The 21,646-nt window shown below is 36.5% G+C and overlaps 1 protein-coding gene across 3 annotated transcripts in view; it reads left to right on the forward strand.

The window, feature by feature from the left end:
• The window catches only part of STIM2 (stromal interaction molecule 2), a 182,436-nt gene that overhangs the window by 130,756 nt on the left and 30,034 nt on the right, over positions 1-21,646 (forward strand). For all 3 annotated transcript variants that reach the window (XM_061419859.1, XM_061419858.1, XM_061419860.1), the window contains exon 4: positions 18,189-18,300. In XM_061419859.1, the coding sequence (XP_061275843.1) occupies positions 18,189-18,300 (112 nt within the window). The remainder of the gene's footprint in view (positions 1-18,188; positions 18,301-21,646) is intronic.

The following is a 21,646-nucleotide window of genomic DNA, read 5'->3' on the forward strand; positions in this document are numbered from 1 at the left end:
CCATGGACAGAGGAGCCTGGTCGGCTGCAGTCCATGGGGTCGCACAGAGTCGGACACGACTGAGCGACTTCACTTTCACTTTTCACTTTCATGCATTGGAGAAGGAAATGGCAACCCACTCCAGTGTTCTTACCTGGAGAATCCCAGGGACGGGGGAGCCTGGTGGGCTGCCGTCTATGGGATTGCACAGAGTTGGACACAACTGAAGCGACTTAGCAGCAGCAGCAGCAGCAGTGGGAGGAGAATGGGGAATTATTGGTTAATGGGTACAGAGTTTAAATTTTGCAAGATGAGAGTTCTGGAGTGGATGGTGCTGATGGTTGTACAACAATATGAATACTTAATACCATTGATCTATACACTTAAAATGGATAAAACGGTAAATTTTATGTTACACATGTTTTGCCACAATAAAAACTGATTTATGAGAATAAATAGATATGACATAGGTAAATGAGTGACTTCTTATTTAAGGCGTAGGTAAGAAAATGGAGGAAACTGAATGGCAGTTACAAATGGGTAGTTTGATGAGGTAAAGGGCTTTCTTAAGAAACTGGTAGAGCTGATTATGCTTGAAAAAAGGAAGTACTTTACTGACATGTTAAAAAGTTGAACATTTAAAAATTTTTAATTCAACAAGGATTTTGTTCAAAAAGTAGTACCACCATGTTTTAGCATAAGAGTTGGAAGTTGGTATTACCCCTTATTACATCTATTTTATCCACAAAAGTTTATTAGAAATATTATAATCTTGACAATTATATAAGCAAGCAACAGTCTATACCTTATTACATCTTAATGTAATCTGTATTTCTTTCTTTATAATTATGTTGGTTTATGGTTTGAAAACATAGGTTAATAAAAAATGCATTTAGTGTGGGCAAGAAACTGGTTGACAGAATAATATTCCATTGCTGGATGGCACTATCACTAGCCATTTTCAAGTCCTTTATAGAATTACTTCCCATGAAGAATTTGAATGACAGTTCTCTTAAAACAGTGCGCTGAACTTTTTGGAAGGCGATGGAGGTGGGCTGGGCTGGGCTTGGGAAAGGGAAGATGAGAGGATGAGTAATGAGAGAGGGGAGATGCAAGAAATTCTTACCTTTAAAATATGCGTATTCGTTTGTTTGGTTTCTGAAGTATATATCGTAAGAATGTAGAATTCTAACATCCTTATTTTCCATGTTTTGACCAGTACCAAATATTTTGTGGCAGGATTTTAATGGTAGTGCTGTAGCTCTACTACAGTGACTAATAATAGGTTTCTGTGTGCTAGCTGCATACCCACTGATCCAGAGCCTGTGACCCTAGCAAAGGTAAGCAAGCATATCCCAGATTGCAGTGTGAGATAGTTGAAGACTGATCTGCTTTGGTAGCTGTTAAATTTCTCTCATCTGTTTTTAATGAGCATGCCCAATTGCATGAATCTGACCATGACTTTAGACTGCATTTTCTTTTAGGTGTGTAATTTTGAAAAAGAGAAGATTAAGTTTTAAGTTAGTGGATATATGTTTTTAGGCCTGTGTCTAGATTCTTTGAGTGGTTTTAAAGAATGTCCCCTCAAAGTAATCATTCTAGTTTCTAATGGAACCCGCACTATATTAAATATTGGAGGCTGAATTTATCACAAGACTAAACGCTTAATAAATTACTGTGCATAACTGACTGTTCAACATGCTTTGTTGATTGGCTTGAAATTACGGTATACTGTGTCTTCTTCTATACTCTAGAGCTTTCTTTTAAAGTTTGAGCAGTTGATGTGTTTTAGTTAAGTCTTTTTTTTAGTGGCAGAAGATAAAGAGACTCAAAGTACTTTAAGTAATGGGAAATTTGTTGTAAGAATGCTTATCATCAAAGGTGTTATTTATTGCAAGTGACAAAAGCATGCCCATTTGCTCCATTCATTAAGTCATTAAACATTGATTCAGTTCCTCCTGAAGACTGGCATTATTCCGGGTTTTGGAAATAGAGCACTGATCAAAATAGATATCCTACCTTCATGAAGTTAGCAGTCTTAGGAAGACAGGTAATGAACAGGTTTGCATGATCTCAGAAGACCTTGTAGGGCCTAATAGAGTTCAGGATTTAAGTTTAAAGTCATTATACTTACTGCAATTCTAGCTCCATTTAGGAGTTTTGAGCTAAGCAGTGAGGTGTGATCTGTCTTTTGAGAAGATTATGTAGTTACTGTGTGGCTGTTAGACTCTGGAGAAGAGAGGAGTAGAAGTAAAAGGTCTGCTCTTGCAGTGACCTGGGAGAGGGAGGTAGCAGAGGGGTCTGATTCCTGATATAGTTTGAAGGACTAGCTGACAGGATTTGCTGTTGGACTGGATTTAAGAATTTGATGGGGGGAGGGGGGTTGGAGACAGGAATTATGGATCATACAGTGCCAGTTTTATGTACCTGTGGTGTTAAAATTTCTTGGAGGCAGTTAGGGGAAAAAAGGTTGAAAAAGGCTCAGTTGAGGGATCAATAATGGTCACATTTCAAAGAGGTGAAGAACTGAGTGCTGAGAGGTCAAGATGCAGTGAGGGATCCTGGAAAGAAGAAAGAGAAGTGAGCAATGAGCTTATGAGGGGAACTGGGAGAGTCTAGGGTGCTGAAGTATATGAAGGAAATATTTTTTTTAAAAAGGGCATAGACAGTGTCAGATGCTCCAGAAGTTTGAGTAAGATCACAACAGAGAACCACCCTTGGGTCAGCAAAGTAGAGGTTGAGGTTGCGCTGTAATGGTGGAAGTGAAAGTCACATTAGAGTGGATGAAAGAGGAAGTGAAGACAGTAAATACTGACTTTCAAAAGAAGGGGAAGAGAAATGGGACTATGATAACCTGAAGATAGATATGATGTCAGGGGCAGTTTTATTTTTTTTTAAAAGGTGAAAGATTTTAAATGTGTTTACATATTAATGGAATGGCCCAGTTGAGATATAATTGATGTAGGAGAAAATCAATTAATTAAAGCCATCTTTATTTAAGGAGAGTATAGGTATGTAGTAGGGGCTTAATCCACTCTGGTCATCTGTATTTCTGTCTGTTTCTTTCTGGATTTTGCTTTTATTTTCTCCTACTGTATTTCCTAAAGGCTAACTCTGTGGCTGCGGGCAGTTGTAGACTTACCTTTTCCCAGGGTCATGACAAAAGAGAAAATAATTTTTCCTGCCTCCTCTAGTTAGAGAAATTTCAGGAAGTAACTGGCTTTAGGTCATGTGGCCATAACCTAGACCTGTCAGTGTGACCTCCAGAATGATGCCCTCTGATTACTTCCTTCTCTGACCCCCTCTCCCTGGTGATTATGAGTCTTGTCTCAGAAGACAGCAGAGAGAAAAGGGGTACCTACTTGACAAACAGCTGTAACAGATTGATGAGCAAGAGAAGGTAGATGTTGACAAGAGTAGATTGAAGAAAAGCTTAAAAGGTTATTCTGGATCCAGAAGTAGGTGAGTGGAGTCTGGCAGCATGGGTCACAAGTTACAAAATATAGTTACTCCTTCAGAAAATCTGGTACGTTCTTGACATTTTCAGTCGAAAACTTTTGGATTACAAATGGATTTTTCTCGTAGACCTCTTTTCTTCCCACTCTGGATTTTATGGTAAGAGCATGTTATTTCCCAAATGTAAATGCTTTATTAAATCCCATTTTGGTATTTTAATTAAATGAGCTAATATAACTCTCAACACTGGGCACTATCATTACAGTTTGCGTTACCTCTACCCTTTCCAAAATTTTTCTGGCTGTTACAGATTTTCACTACTGCACAGCAGTTTTTTCATTGATGAGGTGAAACCCTGACTGTGTTCACCTAGGATTGCCAGAAATGCCTATACTGTGCAGGAGGAAACAGGTGTTTTTAAAAGCATCATTGGAGGATCAAAGAAGTGAATTTTAGGTGTCAAAAAGTAGGTGCTGTCCATTCCACGTTAGTTTGGAAACGTTGAGAAAGTGATGCCCTCCAGATACTTGTCAGTGTAAGGAATAATATGAGTCTTGGAGCATGACACACTCCCTAAAGGCAAATAGTATTCATCACACTTCAGTAATATCTAAAAATACCGCCTGCTGTTTGCAACTACTGTAAAGAGCTTAAGAATATGGAATACTTTTCCCATGCTGAGTCTTCATCATGTCCTGGAGTTCTTGTCAGTTGTGCTACTCATCAGTTTTTGCCAAGTGAGGTCTTCTCAGCAGGGAGAAGAACAGACATAACATTAGAGAATCAATGAATATAAAGTTTATAAAGTCATCCTTACTGAGCTGTCTGGAAAGATATGCTTTTGTGAAACTACAAAGAGTTACTAAATTAATAGTAGTTATGGGTAATTTCCTGCTGTTATCAATTCTAGGAAAAGCAATACTTGTATGAGTTTAGGCTACTAGAAAAAATGGAAGTTTTATTTAGTTTACAATGCTGTTTTAATTTTCTGTATTTTCTAATGGAAAATTTGGACAGTATTTTTTTCAAAAAATTGTCATTTTGGTTGTCTTTCACTTCTCTTTATATTAATAGGAAGCAAGGAGCAGAATTCTCTGAAATAGCAAATTGGTGTAATATTTTTACTAGTAACATTTGTGTAGACTGAAGACGTGTATAAGCTACAAAATAGATAATGTATTGTCTTCAGGAATGTAAGAATCCATTTGTTTTCCAAGTAAATGGACTAGGCAGGATTTAGAGGTCACTTCTAGGGTTTTGGTTTGTCAACAATTCCATTGAAATAAATTATCATTACTTACTAGATAATAAAGTATTCTGTTTATGTGGAATAAGAGGGCAATTTATAATTTAAGAAGAATTCTGAATTTAATAATTTGGTAATAACTGTTCATTTGTCTTCAACACTGTTTCACCAAAGTGAGCAAAATTACTTTTTTCCCCAGTGACACAGCTGGGGCCTGAAAAAAACATTAAAACAGGAAAGCACTTTTGAATCTTGGAAATAAGTCAATTGCAAGAGAACAAGGAAATACAAATGTGAATTATTGAGTAGACAATTAGAAAAGTAAAAAAAAGAGAGGTTATTTCAATTCCAGCTGTGCTTTTATAGTAGAGCAATATGTATGGATGTGAAAGTTGGACTGTGAAGAAAGCTGAGTGCTGAAGAATTGATGCTTTTGAACTGTGGTGTTGGAGAAGACTCTTGAGAGTCCCTTGGACTGCAAGGAGATCCAACCAGTCCATTCTAAAGATCAGTCCTGGGTGTTCACTGGAAGGACTGATGCTAAAGCTGAAACTCCAATACTTTCACCACCTCATGCAAAGAGTTGACTCATTAGAAAAGACTGATGCTGGGAGGGATTGGGGGCAGGAGGAGAAGGGGACGCCAGAGGATGAGATGGCTGGATGGCATCACTGACTCGATGGACAAGAGTTTGGGTGAACTCCAGGAGTTGGTGATGGACAGGGAGGCCTGGCGTGCTGCGATTCATGGGGTCTCAAAGAGTTGGACACAATTGTCCCAGATATGACTGTTGTAAACCTTTCAAGCTGGCTTTTCTATTCTTTTATATGTGTGTCTCCATAGTTTTTTAAGCCTTCCTTATATTCTGGCACAAAAAGGTGTTCTAGGCTTATTTTGTTATTTCTTAGCTCTACCCCTGGAAACAACCATTACTCCAAGGAGTTCTGGTTACTTGTAGTTGAGGTAGTATTTAGAAACCAAGATTTGCACACTAGGTCTTCTCATTGCTATTGAGGTATTATTCCCACGCCCTCTCAGTAGCGAGACTTAAGAAACACACTCCTATATTTACTTCTCTCTGTATATTAAAAGTCATGAACTGAATTGAATAGTAAATCTCGTTTTAAAAGTGTCAAAGATATTTTTGCAGTAGTTTATTATTGGTTGTTTTTTTTCCTAAATAAACAGCATAAATCTGTATGGCAAGCTTTCCAATATTATGAAGATAGGATCTTAGATCTTTGCAACCTGGTACTAAGTGAATGTTGAACAATTAGCTTTTTTAAAGATTCTGAGTCTTTATAATCACTGAGTCTCTCACCTTTTGGATACTGATATCTTGAGAAACTCCAAGGTACAGCTATCCTTTCCTAGACAGACAGTATTCTAAAGGAGGTGTGGCACTTGACTGCCTGGATTCAAGTCTTTGTATAGATTTTTTCCCCTTGGGCAAGTGTATTAATCTTTTCTGTCTTTAACTTTCCCCATCTGTGAAATGTAGATGGTAATAGTACCCTCTATAGAAGTCTCTGTTAAGGATTAATCAATCAGTATATACAGCTTAGAACAAGACTAGACAGCTAATAAGGACCTGGTATTTGCTATAACCACTGTTAGTGTTAAAAGATTGCCATACTTTCTCGAAGAAAACCACAAACTACAAAGTAATGAAGGAGTTAGCAATTATTAGAAGTCTATGCCTATATAATGGAAAAAGAAAGATTAGTAATACAGTTTTTAATTTCTTAATTGAAAGCAACTTCAAATTGAGTGAAAATCTTCAGGACCAAAACACTGCCCAGAGGCCCTCATTCCAGCTTTGCTTTTGGTCCTGATAATGAGTATGCAAGTATACCCAGGTGTCCTCACTTTGCAGTCTTCTTTAATCTGGAACAATTCCAAAGTATTTCCTGGCCTTGCATGTCTGTGGCCAGTAATTGTTAACAGTGTCATTTTGTAGGTTGTATCTAAATTAGGATTTGTTGGGTATTTTCTCTGATTAGATCCATGTTAGGCATTTGGGGCTGGACTGTCACAGAAATGATTCTTTTCATTAGAGCCTTTGAGTGCCACCTGGTGTTAGTCTGTTATGCAGTATTACCTTTGATCACTTGATTAAGATAATGTCTGTTCTGCTTCTGTAACTGTAAAGCTGCGTTTTCCCCCTTTGTAGTTAGTATTTTTTTATGAAGAGAAACTTGCAGACTTTGTAACATCACATCCCTCATCACTTTTCACCCACTGATTTTAGCATCCATTTTGCCTGAATTGTTACTCTGATGGTTGTCAAATTATAGTTTTTAAAAATCCCGTCATTCCTTCTATTTATTAGTTGCATTCTACTATAAGGAAAAATTAAACAGAGTATATTAATATCTTGTCCTGTGAAGATGGTGGGAGATAAAAGGCATATCTTGAAAATAGAAGTGGGAGAAATAATGAATATCAAAATCTTATGACTGATCTGAAAATTGATCTTCTGTATTTATTCATTTATATCAGCATGGTGCCTGGATTTCAACTTTATTCAGTGAGTTTGTTGCTCTTGTTATTTTGATGCTTTAATTGTCCCAGATATGACTGTTGTAAACCTTTCAAGCTGACTTTTCTATTCTTTTATATGTGTGTCTTCATAGTTTTTTAAGCCTTCCTTATATTCTGGCACAAAAAGGTGTTCTAGGCTTATTTTGTTATTTCTTAGCTCTACCCCTGGAAACAACCATTACTCCAAGGAGTTCTGGTTACTTGTAGTTGAGGTAGTATTTAGAAACCAAGATTTGCACACTAGGTCTTCTCATTGCTATTGAGGTATTATTCCCACGCCCTCTCAGTAGCAAGAGTTAAGAAACACACTCCTGTATTTACTTCTCTCTGTATATTAAAAGTCATGAGTTCTCACTGATACCTGATACTAGTTCACATTGATAGCAGTCTAACACTACTGGATTAATTCTAGCTGGTTTATTTAGTTGACTTCTTGTCCTATTTATCTCTCGGTTATGTCTGACTCGTTGTGACCCCATGGACTATACAGTCCATGGAATTCTCCAGGCCAGAATACTGGAGTGGGTAGCCTTTCCGTTCTCCAGGGGATCTGCCCAACCCAGGGATGGAACCCACGTCTCCCACATTGCAGGCAGATTCTTTACCAGCTGAGCCACAGGAGAAGCCCAAGAATACTGGAGTGGGTAGCCTATCCCTTTTCCAGCAGATCTTCCCAACCCAGGAATTGAACCGGGGTCTCCTGCATTGCAGGCAGATTCTTTACCAACTGAGCTATCTCTTTTCACCAATCATGAAAAAACTAGTTCTGTTATCATCAATATATTTTCTAGTTAGCTCAGTCCCCCTGTACATTTTCAGTCTCTTGACACCATTGGGCTGTTACCTCACTGAGGAGCTTGCCTTGTATGGACCTAGTATTCCCATGTCCTCATATGCAGACTCTGACCACCAGTAGTCTACCTTCCCCTCCCCATATGGAACTCAGCTACTGTTGGGCAATTTGAGACTTAAAAAATAGACCTTGGAGAGAAGTTGAGTGAGCACTGTACAGTGACATGGTGTTCAGGAGTCCATCTTTATGAATTTATTTTTATTATTGAAGCACATTATTTTCTTTATGAATTTATTTTTATTACTAAAGCACATTATTCACATTTTTCCTTTATCACATAACTCTAGCTATTGAAAAAGTCCCCTGTAAATGGGGGTGCCATTTAGTATTTTAATGTTTTAATCATTGTGTTAGTAGTACTCAAAAAACAAGTAAACTTTTCCTAAAAGTTGTTTTGGTGTTAGTAATGTATATTAGTAGATGAAGCCTAAGTTAGAAAATGCTATATACCAAATGCAGCTAATATAATTTGTGAACTGTTTCAGATGCTAGATGTCCTAGAAAGAGTCATATCAAACAAATTTCCTGAGTAACATTATCTTGAAAATGCTTTTACCATGGAAATTGGTGAATTTTTCTATTCTGGAAGAAATAAGGATTAACACGTTTCTCATGTAATGTCTCTTCTTGCCCAGAGATGTGTGACATGAAACTGTGAAAGCTCAACTTTTATCTGGCCTTTGATTTAATACTCTTTGGAAATAAAGCATGTATTAACTGGACGTTGTGTTCATCATTTGTTGAACTCCTTGAAGTCAATACATTTTCTTACATTAAGCTTTACATTAGTCTTAGTAATAATTTCTTGTCTCTGATGTTTTATCTAGTGCCCGCTAGTAATTACTGTGCACTCAGTAAATATTTGTTGAATAAAAAAATCCCAAGTCACCTGTGCAGGTAGTCTTTTGAAGAGACTTTCAAATTCCAAGAGAAAAAAAATTTGAGCATTTTTGAACTCTTAGCAGAAAATAAAGCAAACATTTGTAAAGCTGTAATTTAGAATTGTTTTTGTTATTTTGTTATTAACATATTCTTTGAAAAGTATCATCCTCTCTTTTTTATGAAGTTTAACCATACTTTTGAAAAGTTTGTTGCTTTATCTAGAAATGCCACTCTTAAGAGTGAATGCAAAGGTGACATTTTCCTGGCAGCTTTGGTTAATAAATCATTTTATTATTCACTCACTTATCCAGCAAGTATTAATTGAGTTCCTAAGAAACATCTGCCATTCCACATTTGTTTAGTGCATGTTATATTTTTGGCATTGTATAGCGTGTTGTGAGTATAGGAATGAACGAGAGATATTGTTTGCCCTTAAAGAACTTGCTTTCATTTGATGTGAATTATTCTTTATAGTCTCAGTTTGGGGTTTAAAAAAAAAGGTCAAGGGCTGAGTGTAAAATGGAAGATACGTAACTAGAAATTCATCCACTCAGTCCCTAAGGTGATGTCTTCAATGATGCCATAATGAGATATTTAGGAAAACTTGACATTTAGTTCCTTTATAGCCATTGAGTCCACTATTTTATTGACTGATACATAAAGTAAGTAGACTCCTTGAACTTACTTATTTGTTATAAGTAATAATACTTATTATACTATGATAATAATTTACATTTGTGGAGCACTTTTACCATTCCTAAGAGTTATTTCCTCATATGTTTTGTTAATCTTCAGAACAGTCATACAATTTTGAGATTCAGTGTTTCTCCAGTTTCTGTTTTTAGATATGTCTTTGTTATCTTCCATAATCTTCATGAAAATAGGTGTTGATGGCATATTCTTGTTTAAATGATAAGAATGCACTTGACAATAGGAAAAGTATTAAAATCTTCTCTTAGTGTCCATTGTATCACTGTTGGGAAGAGAATAATAATACCCTTGTAATTTTTGAACTCTGAGCATTGAGACATTTACCAATATTTATCTAGGATGCCTAAAAATTACATGTAGTTCTTGAATGATGAAAGGTAAGGAGCTCCTGAGAGAAAGTGTGTAGTTATTTCTCTTTGATACAACTACTGATATTTAGGTTTCCCAAGTTCAGGGTGTGGCTCTTAGGTGTCCAAATATAGCATAGTGCAGGAATTTAGTCCACGTTACAGAGACATGCCCTACTGACCACCATGCATCTGAGGCGCTCACATGCTTGCTTGTTCTAAAGATAAGCCTCTGTTGATGGTCCTGAGCAGCTGATCAGCTAAAATCTCACTCTGAGCTCTGGACACCACAAAGTCTGTAAACCGCCTGAGTTAAGATGGAGTGTGGAAGGCTTTAAATTTTTTCATTTTTTATATTTGAAAGTTATTTTTTATGTTTATATTATATTTCGTTAAAGTTGCTTTTCACCAAAGTCTTGCTATGTTGAACCTTCAGTCAGTTGCATTTTCCCATAATAAGTTATGACTGTCACTGTAAGAACTTCTGAGTCTTTTGTAACTTGAAATTCTTAGTTGAAACAGACTTTGGAAAAGTTATGAATACAGGTTGCACCTATATTTTAGAAATTAGCACTTCACATAAACATGGCAATAATTGAGATATTTTTCAAATGACAAATAGTTTTTAGGTTGTGTATCTGGGTAGCTTCAAAATACAGAACTTCTTTCACTAACCATTTCATATAGCCAGCTTTAAGGATAGTTACTTTCATTAACAATATTTTTACTTTCTCCTTCCTGACCCTCCTACCATACCTTTTGATACTTACAAAGAAGTTTTCATACTTTATTAGAAAGTAGTAAGTGTGTAGTAACTGTAACGTGTTTAGCTGTACAGTACTGTATTAAGATATTAGGAATTGATTTTTCTAAAATACGTAGTTTGCCAAAAGAAACTATTATGCCAGTTGCTTTCTTAATATTAAGAACGTTAGATACGGTATCATAAATTTAGAATGTAGCACTTTTTAAAAAGTAGTAAGAAAGAAAGATGTTAAGAAATGAAGTGCAGAGTAAATGTAAATGATGTATTATATCCATGGTGTAGATATAAATATATCCAAGGTGTGACACAGCTAATTGTGAATTTGGAAATATTTTTGAAATATTCTCATTAATACAGAAAAGAGGAGAACAAGGAGTGTAATGGTGAAGAGCTGGGGCTTTGAAGTCAACAGATACTGTTTTGAATCCTATCTCCACTGCTTACTTTGTGTGTGAATTTAGACAAGTTACTCATCCTGTCTGAGCCTCAGCTTCCTGATCTGTAAACCAAGATTATATTACTCCTACCTACTTCATAGGATTTCATGAGATAGTTCACATAAAGCATTTAGCCCAGTTGCTGGAACTTGCTAAGTGCTTATAAAATGTTAGGTGCTGCTGTATTAACATGTCTCTACATGCACACTAATGCTTTGTCATTAGTACCACCCCCCCCGCCCCCCCGCCCCCCACACAGAATTTAGGTGATTTCACAAATCATATTTGAAGGCTTTTAGGACAGCTTGTACTTATATTAAATATAACAGATGAAAACTTAGGTGGTGGTACTTCACAAAGCTGTTTCGTATTTTTAGGCCTATAACTTCATGAACTGAACTGAACTTAACACAAGTATATGGCTAACTGCACTGGGTGCATTCAGTTCAGTTCAGTTGCTCAGTTGTGTCCGACTCTTTGCGACCCCATGAATCGAAGCACGCCAGGCCTCCCTGTCCATCACCAACTCCTGGAGTCCACCCAAACCCATGTTTATTGAGTCGGTGATGCCATCCAACCATCTCATCCTCCATCGTCCCCTTCTCCTCCTGCCCTCAATCTTTGCTAGCATCAGGGTCTTTTCAGATGACTCAACTCTTCGCATGAGGTGGCCAAAGTATTGGAGTTTCAGCTTCAACATCAGTCCTGACTGATCTCCTTTAGGATGGACTGGTTGGATCTCTTTGAGTCCAAGGGACTCTCAAGAGTCTTCTCCAACACCACAGTTCAGTAGCATCAATTCTTCTGCGTTTGCTTTCTTTATAGTCCAACTCTTACATTCATACGTGACCACTGGAGAAAGTTTTATAAGATTCCATTTTATAGATGAAATGAGCAAGTAAATACATGTATTTTAATCTTCTGAAGTTTCTCTTTCACAGTTTTTGTTTCTGTCACATTTGCATGAGGCAGGAATGGACAGGAAGCACACAAATTCTTACCTCATCCTGATGTCACATACATGGCTATACACTGGCACCTTCTAACTTCCAACATGTTATAAGTTCCTGTGATCTTCTTTTGGAGTCAGGGATTCTCCATTGTTACTTTGAAATGTGATATTGTGAAAACAGTATCATATGTCTTTCATACAACTATGGGATAGCAAGTGGACACAATTAAAAACAAAACAGGTTCTTTAAGAAAGAAAAAAGTCAGTTATATATTCAGCTAATACTTAAATGGCAACTTTATGCTGAGCTGCTGGAAACTTACAATATGGTAGGAACATAAGATGTAATTAAGCAAATAGTTACAAAATAAGGCAGCACATATGATATGCCATTTGGTAGGAATAGTAAGTACTATAGAAATTCAGGGGAGGGAGACATCACTTTCAGTTGGTGTTTCTTCTCCTTATAAGTTCATTTGTTCAATTGAGGATGTACCTATGCATGACTCATGCATCTGTTTTGGAAGCCTGCTTTTGTTAAATGGCCACAGGAATGTTCCTTTCTTTACTCTGTTGCTGGGTGTTTCTAGCCTTTCCTCTCTCTTCATTCTTCTCATTACTACAGCTCCTGCTGCTATCTAAAAGCTTTCTCCTAAGCACAGTTATAATTTTTCTCTTCAAAGTGCTGGTCCAAAATAATTATGTGGAGGTAGGATTGATAACAGCAGTTAGGATAAGGGGAAGAAAGGGAAGCTGTTTTGGTACAGAACCAGGAATCTCATCCCTTATTACAGTAATAGCTCTTTAGCTAGCAGCAAAGGGAGATAATGGAAAGGAGAATCCTCATCTTGCCTGTGTTCCTGTGAAAAATCCATAAATGTGCACCCCCCACACCCTCTTATCTCCTGGAGATTTGCTTCTAGTCACCATCCTGTCCCCATTCTCCCCTGTCCCACACTACTTCCTTTGGTCCAGAGCCCTGCTGCAGCTCTGAATCTCCTGAAATCTCTTTGAAATCTTACCCTTCAGGCTGGTAGAGCCCCCTTTTCAAGTCATAGAAGCCAGTGCCATGATGAAGAACTGGCATAGCTCCACTGGGCTATAGTGTTACTATTGCTGGGCCTTCAGTAGGCCATGGTGCTCAACTTGATGTCTCTAGTGGAATCCTGACTCCATTAACACAATTACTCTTGGCAGATTGCTCATATGTAATGTTTAACTCTTGAATTACTATTAATGCTATATGTCCAGAAGCTTTGATTCTAAGAGAAAATGTGTTTTGAGTTTTAAAGTTAAATAATGAGCACTTCTTTTAAATCAGGAGCCACCTATATTGTCAGTGAACTTGGGGTCAGAAGATTAGAGTCAAATTCTAGCTGTGTGCTACATTACAGTTATATGGCCTCTCTTGGCCAAGGTTCTCTGTATAGACTGTAGAGAAACAGCTGTCTCACAGATGTGGCTTGGAGATGTTAAATATAGTGTATATTAATATATAAAATCCTAATCAAAGGGATGTGGCATTATGGTGTTAATAATCACTGTGTTAGGCAGAACAAGTTCCTGCCCTTGAGGAACTCATCAGCCAGAGGGTAACCCAAGCACGGACAATTTCATTAGAGCACATGGATAAATCCTATGACAGATATATGTACATATGATCAGGGGCGTGAGGAAGAGCAACGGTAATCTAGAAATGGATAGGCAGGGAAAACTTCATGGTGGAGTGAGTTCCTGATCTGGGTCTCAAAGGCTAAGGAAGAGCAGCCTGACAAGAAGACGGGCATGCCATTCCAGGTTAAAGGAATGACATGTGGGAATATGGCAGATTTAGAAAGCTACATACATGGTTGCAAGTGTGGAGCATAAACTGTTTACTTGAAGTGCCTAATTTGATTATGAGGGCCATTTACCTGACTCTAAAGAGGTAACGGTATTGTACAGTGGTAAACGATTCTAGACATGGACTTGTTTGAAACCTGGTTTGACCATTTAGTAATCCATTTTAGCTAATTAAGAACTTCACCTTCATAAACTAACAGGTTCAGTATGATGCTGAAAGTACCTACTTCAAAGAGTTGTCGCAGTGGTTTTGGAAATAAGCTTTGCAAATCTCCCAGTGTTTAATAGGAACAGTTTTGTTGCTGTCCTGAAAGTTCTTAGAGTTACTTTTCCCCCTCTCATTATTCTATAATCTACTGTTCTAGGTTAACAGTCTAGCAGTATTTTAAACATCATCTTTTGTTCATTATAACGAAATCAAAAACAAAGAATTTGAATGAATTTTAAAGATGGTCTAGCTCAGTTTCATTATTTTTTATGGTGAGAAATTGAGTTCCTGGGATTGGAATCAGGTCTGTTTTAATTCCAGAGTTCTTTCTGTTGATATTGGGATAAATTGTCCTAGATCACTCAAAGACAACAACCTGTAGCGCTGGTCGCAGTTTCTAGCAGAAACAATAGAATTTAAGTAGAAACTGACATTTCCATAGCTTTCCAGATAGACTAAAAGAAGAAAATCTATATTTTCAAAGAAATACATTATCCTCCTCTGTCTGCCCTCTGGTGGAAATGCTGTTTAGCAACAGCGCATGTGAAAGAGGCAGTGAGACTTGGATAATAAAGAACTGGATAATTTTTTTAAGTTTACTTTTTAAAAATTGAAGTATAGTTGATTTCTAGATAATTCTTAATAACTCTTTTGCCAACAAAAATTTCTTACACAGAAAAGTTCCTCTTTCTGTTTGAATCTCCTTTCTGAAATGTAAAAATAGATTTTCATCAGATCAGTCGCTCAGTCGTGTCCGACTCTTTGCGACCCCATGAATCGCAGCACGCCAGTTGTCAATTACACACACAGTCTGCTTCATTTATTTGAGAGGATCTTGTTGAGCACCTTTTGTGTACCAAGTGCTAGGGACAGAAGAGTGAGCAAGAAACTTATGCTTGAGAGGTATGAACAGATGTTAAGACAATAATCATAGAAACAAATAATCATAAATGCTATGTTAAATGCTGTGCCTAAAAGTACAATGTGATGTATGATCATATAGCAGTGTTTGACAAGGTTCCCCAAGGAATTCAAGTTTTAACTGCAATATGAAGGCTCAATAAAGTAAATAGGTAAAGGTGAGTCAGAGGGGTGGAGAAAATGAAAGAGGAAATGCCATGTGTGCAAAGACCCCGAGGAAGGGCATAGTATTATCTGTCCTAAGAATCAAAAGACAATTACTGAATTCGGAGCGGAGAAAGCTAATATACATACAGTACAGGTCCTGGTCCTGAGAAGATACTTAGCGGACATTACCAAAGAAACCAAAAAGCATGAGAAAAAGATGATGAAATGAACCCCAGACCCCCGCACCCCAAAGCAAACTGTGTGCTCTGTGTTAGAATTTTGTAGTTTTACAGATTCATTGTAAAGAAAATTACTTTAGCACCAGTGTAATTCTCTGCTTATCAGATGGAATAATACTAAAATTTGGGTACTTTAAACATGTCTTCTTCATTTGATTTTTCTTCTTTTCTGTCTTATTTCATTGATAATTGAGAGAATATTTTGATGCACTGGAGTGTTTAGGCTTTTGCTGTTGATCAGATGAACAGCCATGGGCATGACAGCATCTTATCCTGTTATCTTGGCTGAAGTTTTCGTGTGGGTGTGTGAGGTGCAGCTGTGCTGTCGGTTTCTTGGCAGAGTCTCAGACCAGGCAGTTCTCAGTGCAGTTCGTCTTGAATAGGAAGAAACTTAAAAAAAAAAAAAAAAGCTACTTTGCATGTATTAAATTCAGTGGAAAGCACCCAGGTCCTGAACCTTTGGCTGATATTTATTCTACGTTATTTGGCTAAATGGGTACAGCAGCCTCAGGCACATGGCCAGTCTTAAGGGCAGGAACACAAGAAGAGCTCATTTAAAAAATTGTCAAAGCTGTCTTAGTACAAAATTATCAAATGTTGTATGTTATTTAAAAGTTAAGTTTTGTTAATGTTTTGTTTCTGATTTATTTAAACTTTTCTTCTAAAGAACACTTAATGAAAAAGGCAGATTGTGAACATCAACTTTGCTTGCAAAAGTAAGTTCATACTCAGGAAGATCTCATCTCAGGTTTATCACAGATGGATTTCCAGATCTGCTTTTATTGCTCACTTTTTTCCTTTCCTCTCCTTTGGCCTTTTCTGTGATCTGTAAGCATTTTGTTTTCCCACATCTTCAAAGTATGTATGAAGACGAATATGGAGCTCTTCTTTTTTCCAGCACATTCAAATCTTCTCCTTTGGATAAACTTGTCTTTGTTCTTCTTGAAGTAGAATGTGTTTAGCTGCTTCCAGTATTTAACTGCTTGTTTATATCTCTACTGTTATTTAATATTATTCCTCTCACAGTAGCATAGAATCAGGTCCTGAGGTCAGTTGGTCTGAGTTGAGATCCAGTTCTGCTACTGACTGTCTTGATCCCATTAACTTCTCAGTTTCTTATCTCCAGAATGGAGATAATCATGTTAGTATCTCATAAGTTTTTGTTTGTTTCTTTATTTTTAAGGCTTAAAGGGAAAAATGCATATAAAGGGCTTAATTCAAAGTAAGTGTCTAGAAGAGATGTTAGTTGTCCTTTTCTTCATGATTTGGAGCCAGTCTCCTAGAATCCAGTAATAGCTATCTTTAGCTCTTTTGGGTGATCTCATTCAGTCTAAAGACCATCTGTATGCTCATGACTCCTAATTTATGTCTCTATTCCTAACCTTACTTTTCTCTAAGCTCAAGATTTATATATCTGACTGCTCTTGTCTATCTGCACTTAAATATCTGATACATACTTCAAATGTTTAGACATGTTATAATGTCTAAAAATAGAACTTTTGGTCTCTATCACCTGCCCCTACTTGCTGCCCAAGTCTAGTCCTCCTCACTCTTTCCTATCTTAATTAGTGGAAGCACTCTCTGTGCTTCTTTAGACTTTCTTCTGCCTACCAGCTTCCATCCATTTCATCAGAACATCTAAAAGCATTTTCCCCGGAATACGTCCTGAATCTGGCCACTTGTCACTATATCCTCTACTAGAACCTTGGTCCAAGACAATAACTCCTTTTGCTTGGATAAGGACTGGTCTTATTTCTCTTTGTTTTCAGTCTTGTCTCCCACAATTCATTCTCCACAGTGGAGAGTGCTATTTTAAAAGCATAGATTATTTACTTTTCCCTCTTCTTATTGAAAGATATCCAGAATTCTTGAAAATCTTTTTTGGACTGGTCCTTCTAGTCCTACACTCTATCCCTCATACACAGCTGGTTCTTCCGTAAGGTTTTTACACCAGCTTTTAAGTCTGTTTGGATTGTTTTTTCTCCAAGATCATCACAGTGTTGGCTCCTTGTAATTTTTGAGTCTTAAATCAGGTAACAGCTCCTCAGAGAAACTTACCCTGACATCTTTCCTTTCTTTTGTAATAGCTGATCATTATCTGAAATTCTTCCTCTTTTCTTCCTCCTCTTATTAATTGCCCCTGCCTACTCCCAAAAGAGTTTGTTTTATGAAGGCAAGGAGTTTATCCATCTTCTTTACTGCTATATTCCCAGTGCTTAGAATGGAATCTGATACTGAGCAGGTTTATAATGTTATGTGGATGGATGGTTAAATGAAAGGAAGAATGAATATATATCTGGTAAGTTTTTTTACAGCCAGGGAAATAGTAGATTATTTCATCCTGTTCAAATTTGCATAGGTTCTTATTTTAGAATTAAACATGCTAATGTTTTGTTCTCTTTTCCTTTATGTGTCCTCTCTGTTGTAGATTGTAAGCCCTTAAGGGTAGGAGGTATGTCTCCATTGTTTTGAGCTTCTCATATAATGCCAAACATTATTTTAGTACTTATTAGTGATTGAATTGAAAATTCAGTCTAACATCGTTATTTCCTCTGAAGTTACAGTAGTGTTATATATGTATGTATATACATATATATAATTTTTATAAATTCTGAATGCACATGTGTTTAAAATATTCTTTGTTTTTATCTTTTGTAGTTCATAATTGGACCCTTGAGGACACACTTCAGTGGTTGATAGAATTTGTTGAACTACCCCAATATGAGAAGAATTTTAGAGACAACAATGTCAAAGGAACAACGCTTCCCAGGTGGGTCTTTATTATCCAAGTGTTTTTTTTTTTCCTACTCCTAGAGAATAAGGTCACTTTTCAATTAAGTTACTTCTGTGGCTAAGGACTCAAAGAAAATATTATAAATATATCCATTCCCTGACACTTGTAAGGTATGAATTTGTAAGTTTTAATCAGTTTTTCTTGCTTGAATAATCAGGTCTTTGAAAAAAATTATTTCTAGAGAAAGTAATTTGAGAATTAGAAGATGGGTCAACTATATCTTTTTTGCTGCTGTTGCTACTGCTAAGTCGCTTCAATAGGGTCCGACTCTGCGACCCCGTAGACGGCAGCCCACCAGGCTCCCCCGTCCCTGGGATTCTCCAGGCAAGAACACTGGAGTGGGTTGCCATTTCCTTTTCCAATGCATGAAAGTGAAAAGTCAAAGTGAAGTTGCTCAGTCGTGTCCGACTCCAGTGACCCCATGGACTGCAACCTATCAGGCTCCTCCGTCCATGGGATTTTCTAGGCAAAAGTACTGGAGTGGGGTGCCATTGCCTTCTTCTTAGGTAAATCAAAGGACCAACCTCTGAACCTATGGTAAAAGTAACAGAACTTATTCATTTGATATGAGAAAACCTATTTGAATGGATTAATGTACAGATATCTCTTAATTGTTGTTCTTTTAATAACAGCAATAAACCACTTAATATTAGAGACAGTAAGTTAAATCTCAAAAAAAACGTTTAATAAATAAAAGGTAAATGATAGTAATTATTTTTGAATGTATATTACACAGAGATGTTTTGTGTTATCTCATTTAAGCTTCAGGTTAAAATTAAGTATGTACTATTATTCCCATTTTATAGATTGAAGAAACCAAGTCAGAAAGAATTTAGATATTTTGCCCAGGTAGTATTTGAACCTGGATAGATCTGATACCAAAGTATAAGATGCTAGTTTATCCCTTAGATGTCTGGAATTAATTGTCACTACTTTTCTAAATTATATTTTAAAATTCCATTAGTTAACCTAATAATCACTAAAGATTTAAATGTTAAAATTTGCAGAAATTTCACTGAAATTTGACCCTTACAAGATTGCTCATGTTCCATTCAAACTTAGATTGTTTCTGTATCAAAAAAGACTTTAATAATGTTGTCTATTATTATATGCATATTTCTAATCAATTTGCCTGCATGTATCTTATTTAAGTACACAGCTTTTTTTTGCTTAGAAGTTGGTATTTTGGATTGAGTTGAAAGTTTCCATATCTCCTTAAATGTATTCTGAGCATCAGTATTTCTGATTTTACTGTGCACATGACTATAATGATGAAATTAATGGGGTTAAGAGTCAAATCAGTAAGTGCATATTAAGTATTTTTTTATATTCATGGTGCAACTAGATGCTGGAAAGAAGAAAAAAAATTGAGTTCTTGCTTTTTAAATAAGACACATTTCTAAGTTAAAACAGAATAGTAGAGCATTAAGGTGGGATTAGGGTTTTTTAAGTTGTTTATGTTAACCCTGTGACTTATACAACTTTTCTTATGTGGTCCTTTGGAAAGTTTCTTTACATAATAACAACATGAAATAAACAGGCTGCTCAATATTTTGACTGTACATGTTATGGCCACTTTTTTTTGTTTTAGTAAAGTAAACATTTTCAGTTTTTTAGTCACTAAGTCATGTCAAACTCTTTTGTGACTCCATGGCCTGTAGCCTACCAGGCTCCTCTGTCCATGGGCTTTCCCAGGTAAGAATACTGGAGTGGGTTGCTATTTCCTCCTCCAGGGGACCTTCCAGACCCAGGTATCAAACCTGCATCTCCTGGATTGCAGGCAGATTCTTTACCACTTAGCCATCTGGGAAGCCTGAAAGTTATCAGAGATAACCTCAAATTCTGGTAGAATTGTTGAGATAACATCACACTTAATCAAGATAAGTTTTTCAAAATAGTGAACATGTTACTACAGAAGAAAACTTTTAGGTCAGCCTACTGGTGCCTTTTTGAATGGAGGGGAAAGAAAAACTGGCATAGTCTTCATCAAGCCCCTTTTATGTGGTGATAGAGATTAGAGGAGTCCATTCAAAGGGGCAGTAGCAATTAATTACCTACGTCACAAAGCTTTTTGCAGTGTAACTGTAGATATAAGAGCTATTTGTAAGAATGTATAAGAAAGGTATTACACATTCCAAATGTACACATACCTACAGTAATTCATTATTTTGTTTCCTTTCTGTGACTTTAAAATACTATTACATCTGTAGTAGGTAGGTAAAACTATGTTCGTTTTCATGTCATGGTTATCTTAAACCTTTTACTGTATTTTCTATATTCTGTAATTCTGTTACCAGAGCTTATACTAAGGCTCTCTTCACCTGACACATGCCTCCTCATTCCTTTCAGACCTGTGTGAACTTCCCTGACATCCTCACCCACTCAGGTAGAATCCCTTCCACCTCTGGACTCATATTGAACTTTGCATAAAATTCTGTTTTATAGTTTCGTTTTTACTTCATCTCATTGTCTCTCTTAAATTTTGTGTACTGATAGTATTGCTATTCATTCTTGCCCCCATCCATGCATTCATTCATCTATTACATAAACATTTATCAAGCATCTACTTTTGCCAAGCACCATGCTAGGTTTGGGGATAAAGAGATAAGACACAGTTTGCCTTCAGGCACTTTAATAAGTGTCATATTAAAGATGTGACAAGAGCTTACACACAAAAGTTTACCCACAGAGATGATGAATGTAGGCATTTTCTATAGGGAAAGTTAGAGTTCTTTACTCTCTAAAGTTTTGTGGAAACCTCATAGGAGTTCTGTAACCTGAAATTTTCCTAAATAAAAGGTTCAGAGTTCAGTCATTGGAATCATAGATAATTGGGATTGTCTTACTTACTAATTGTCTTCTTACTAATTATGTCATCTTGGGCAAGTTACAACTGCCATAGTTTCCTCATTTATAAAATGGCAATTTTACATATATTATAGAATTTTTTGAGTTTGAAAAGTTCTTGGCACAGTACTCAGCACATAATACATGCTTATTTTTTTAATTGTCATTGTTATTAACAGTTTTATTATTATTATTACACTTTGTGTCATAAGATTCGTCTTTGTATCCCACTTGGTTGATAAGACATCTTAACTACTGGCCTGCTTGGATTGGAAGTCCAAAACAAAGCAGTTTTATTTCCTTATTTCACCTGAGCCTTTTGGCACCCTGCAGACTTTCTTCATTGCTAGTGAAATGGTTCTATACTTCTTATTACAAATATTCTTCAATTTATTCCCCCAACCAGCGATGACTTTTTACTTTTCATTTATGACTTCAGTGAACTTTTAAATAGTTTAAATATTAGAATGTAAAG

This window comes from Bos javanicus, chromosome 6, assembly GCF_032452875.1.
Source record: "Bos javanicus breed banteng chromosome 6, ARS-OSU_banteng_1.0, whole genome shotgun sequence".
Lineage (NCBI taxonomy): Eukaryota > Metazoa > Chordata > Mammalia > Artiodactyla > Bovidae > Bos > Bos javanicus.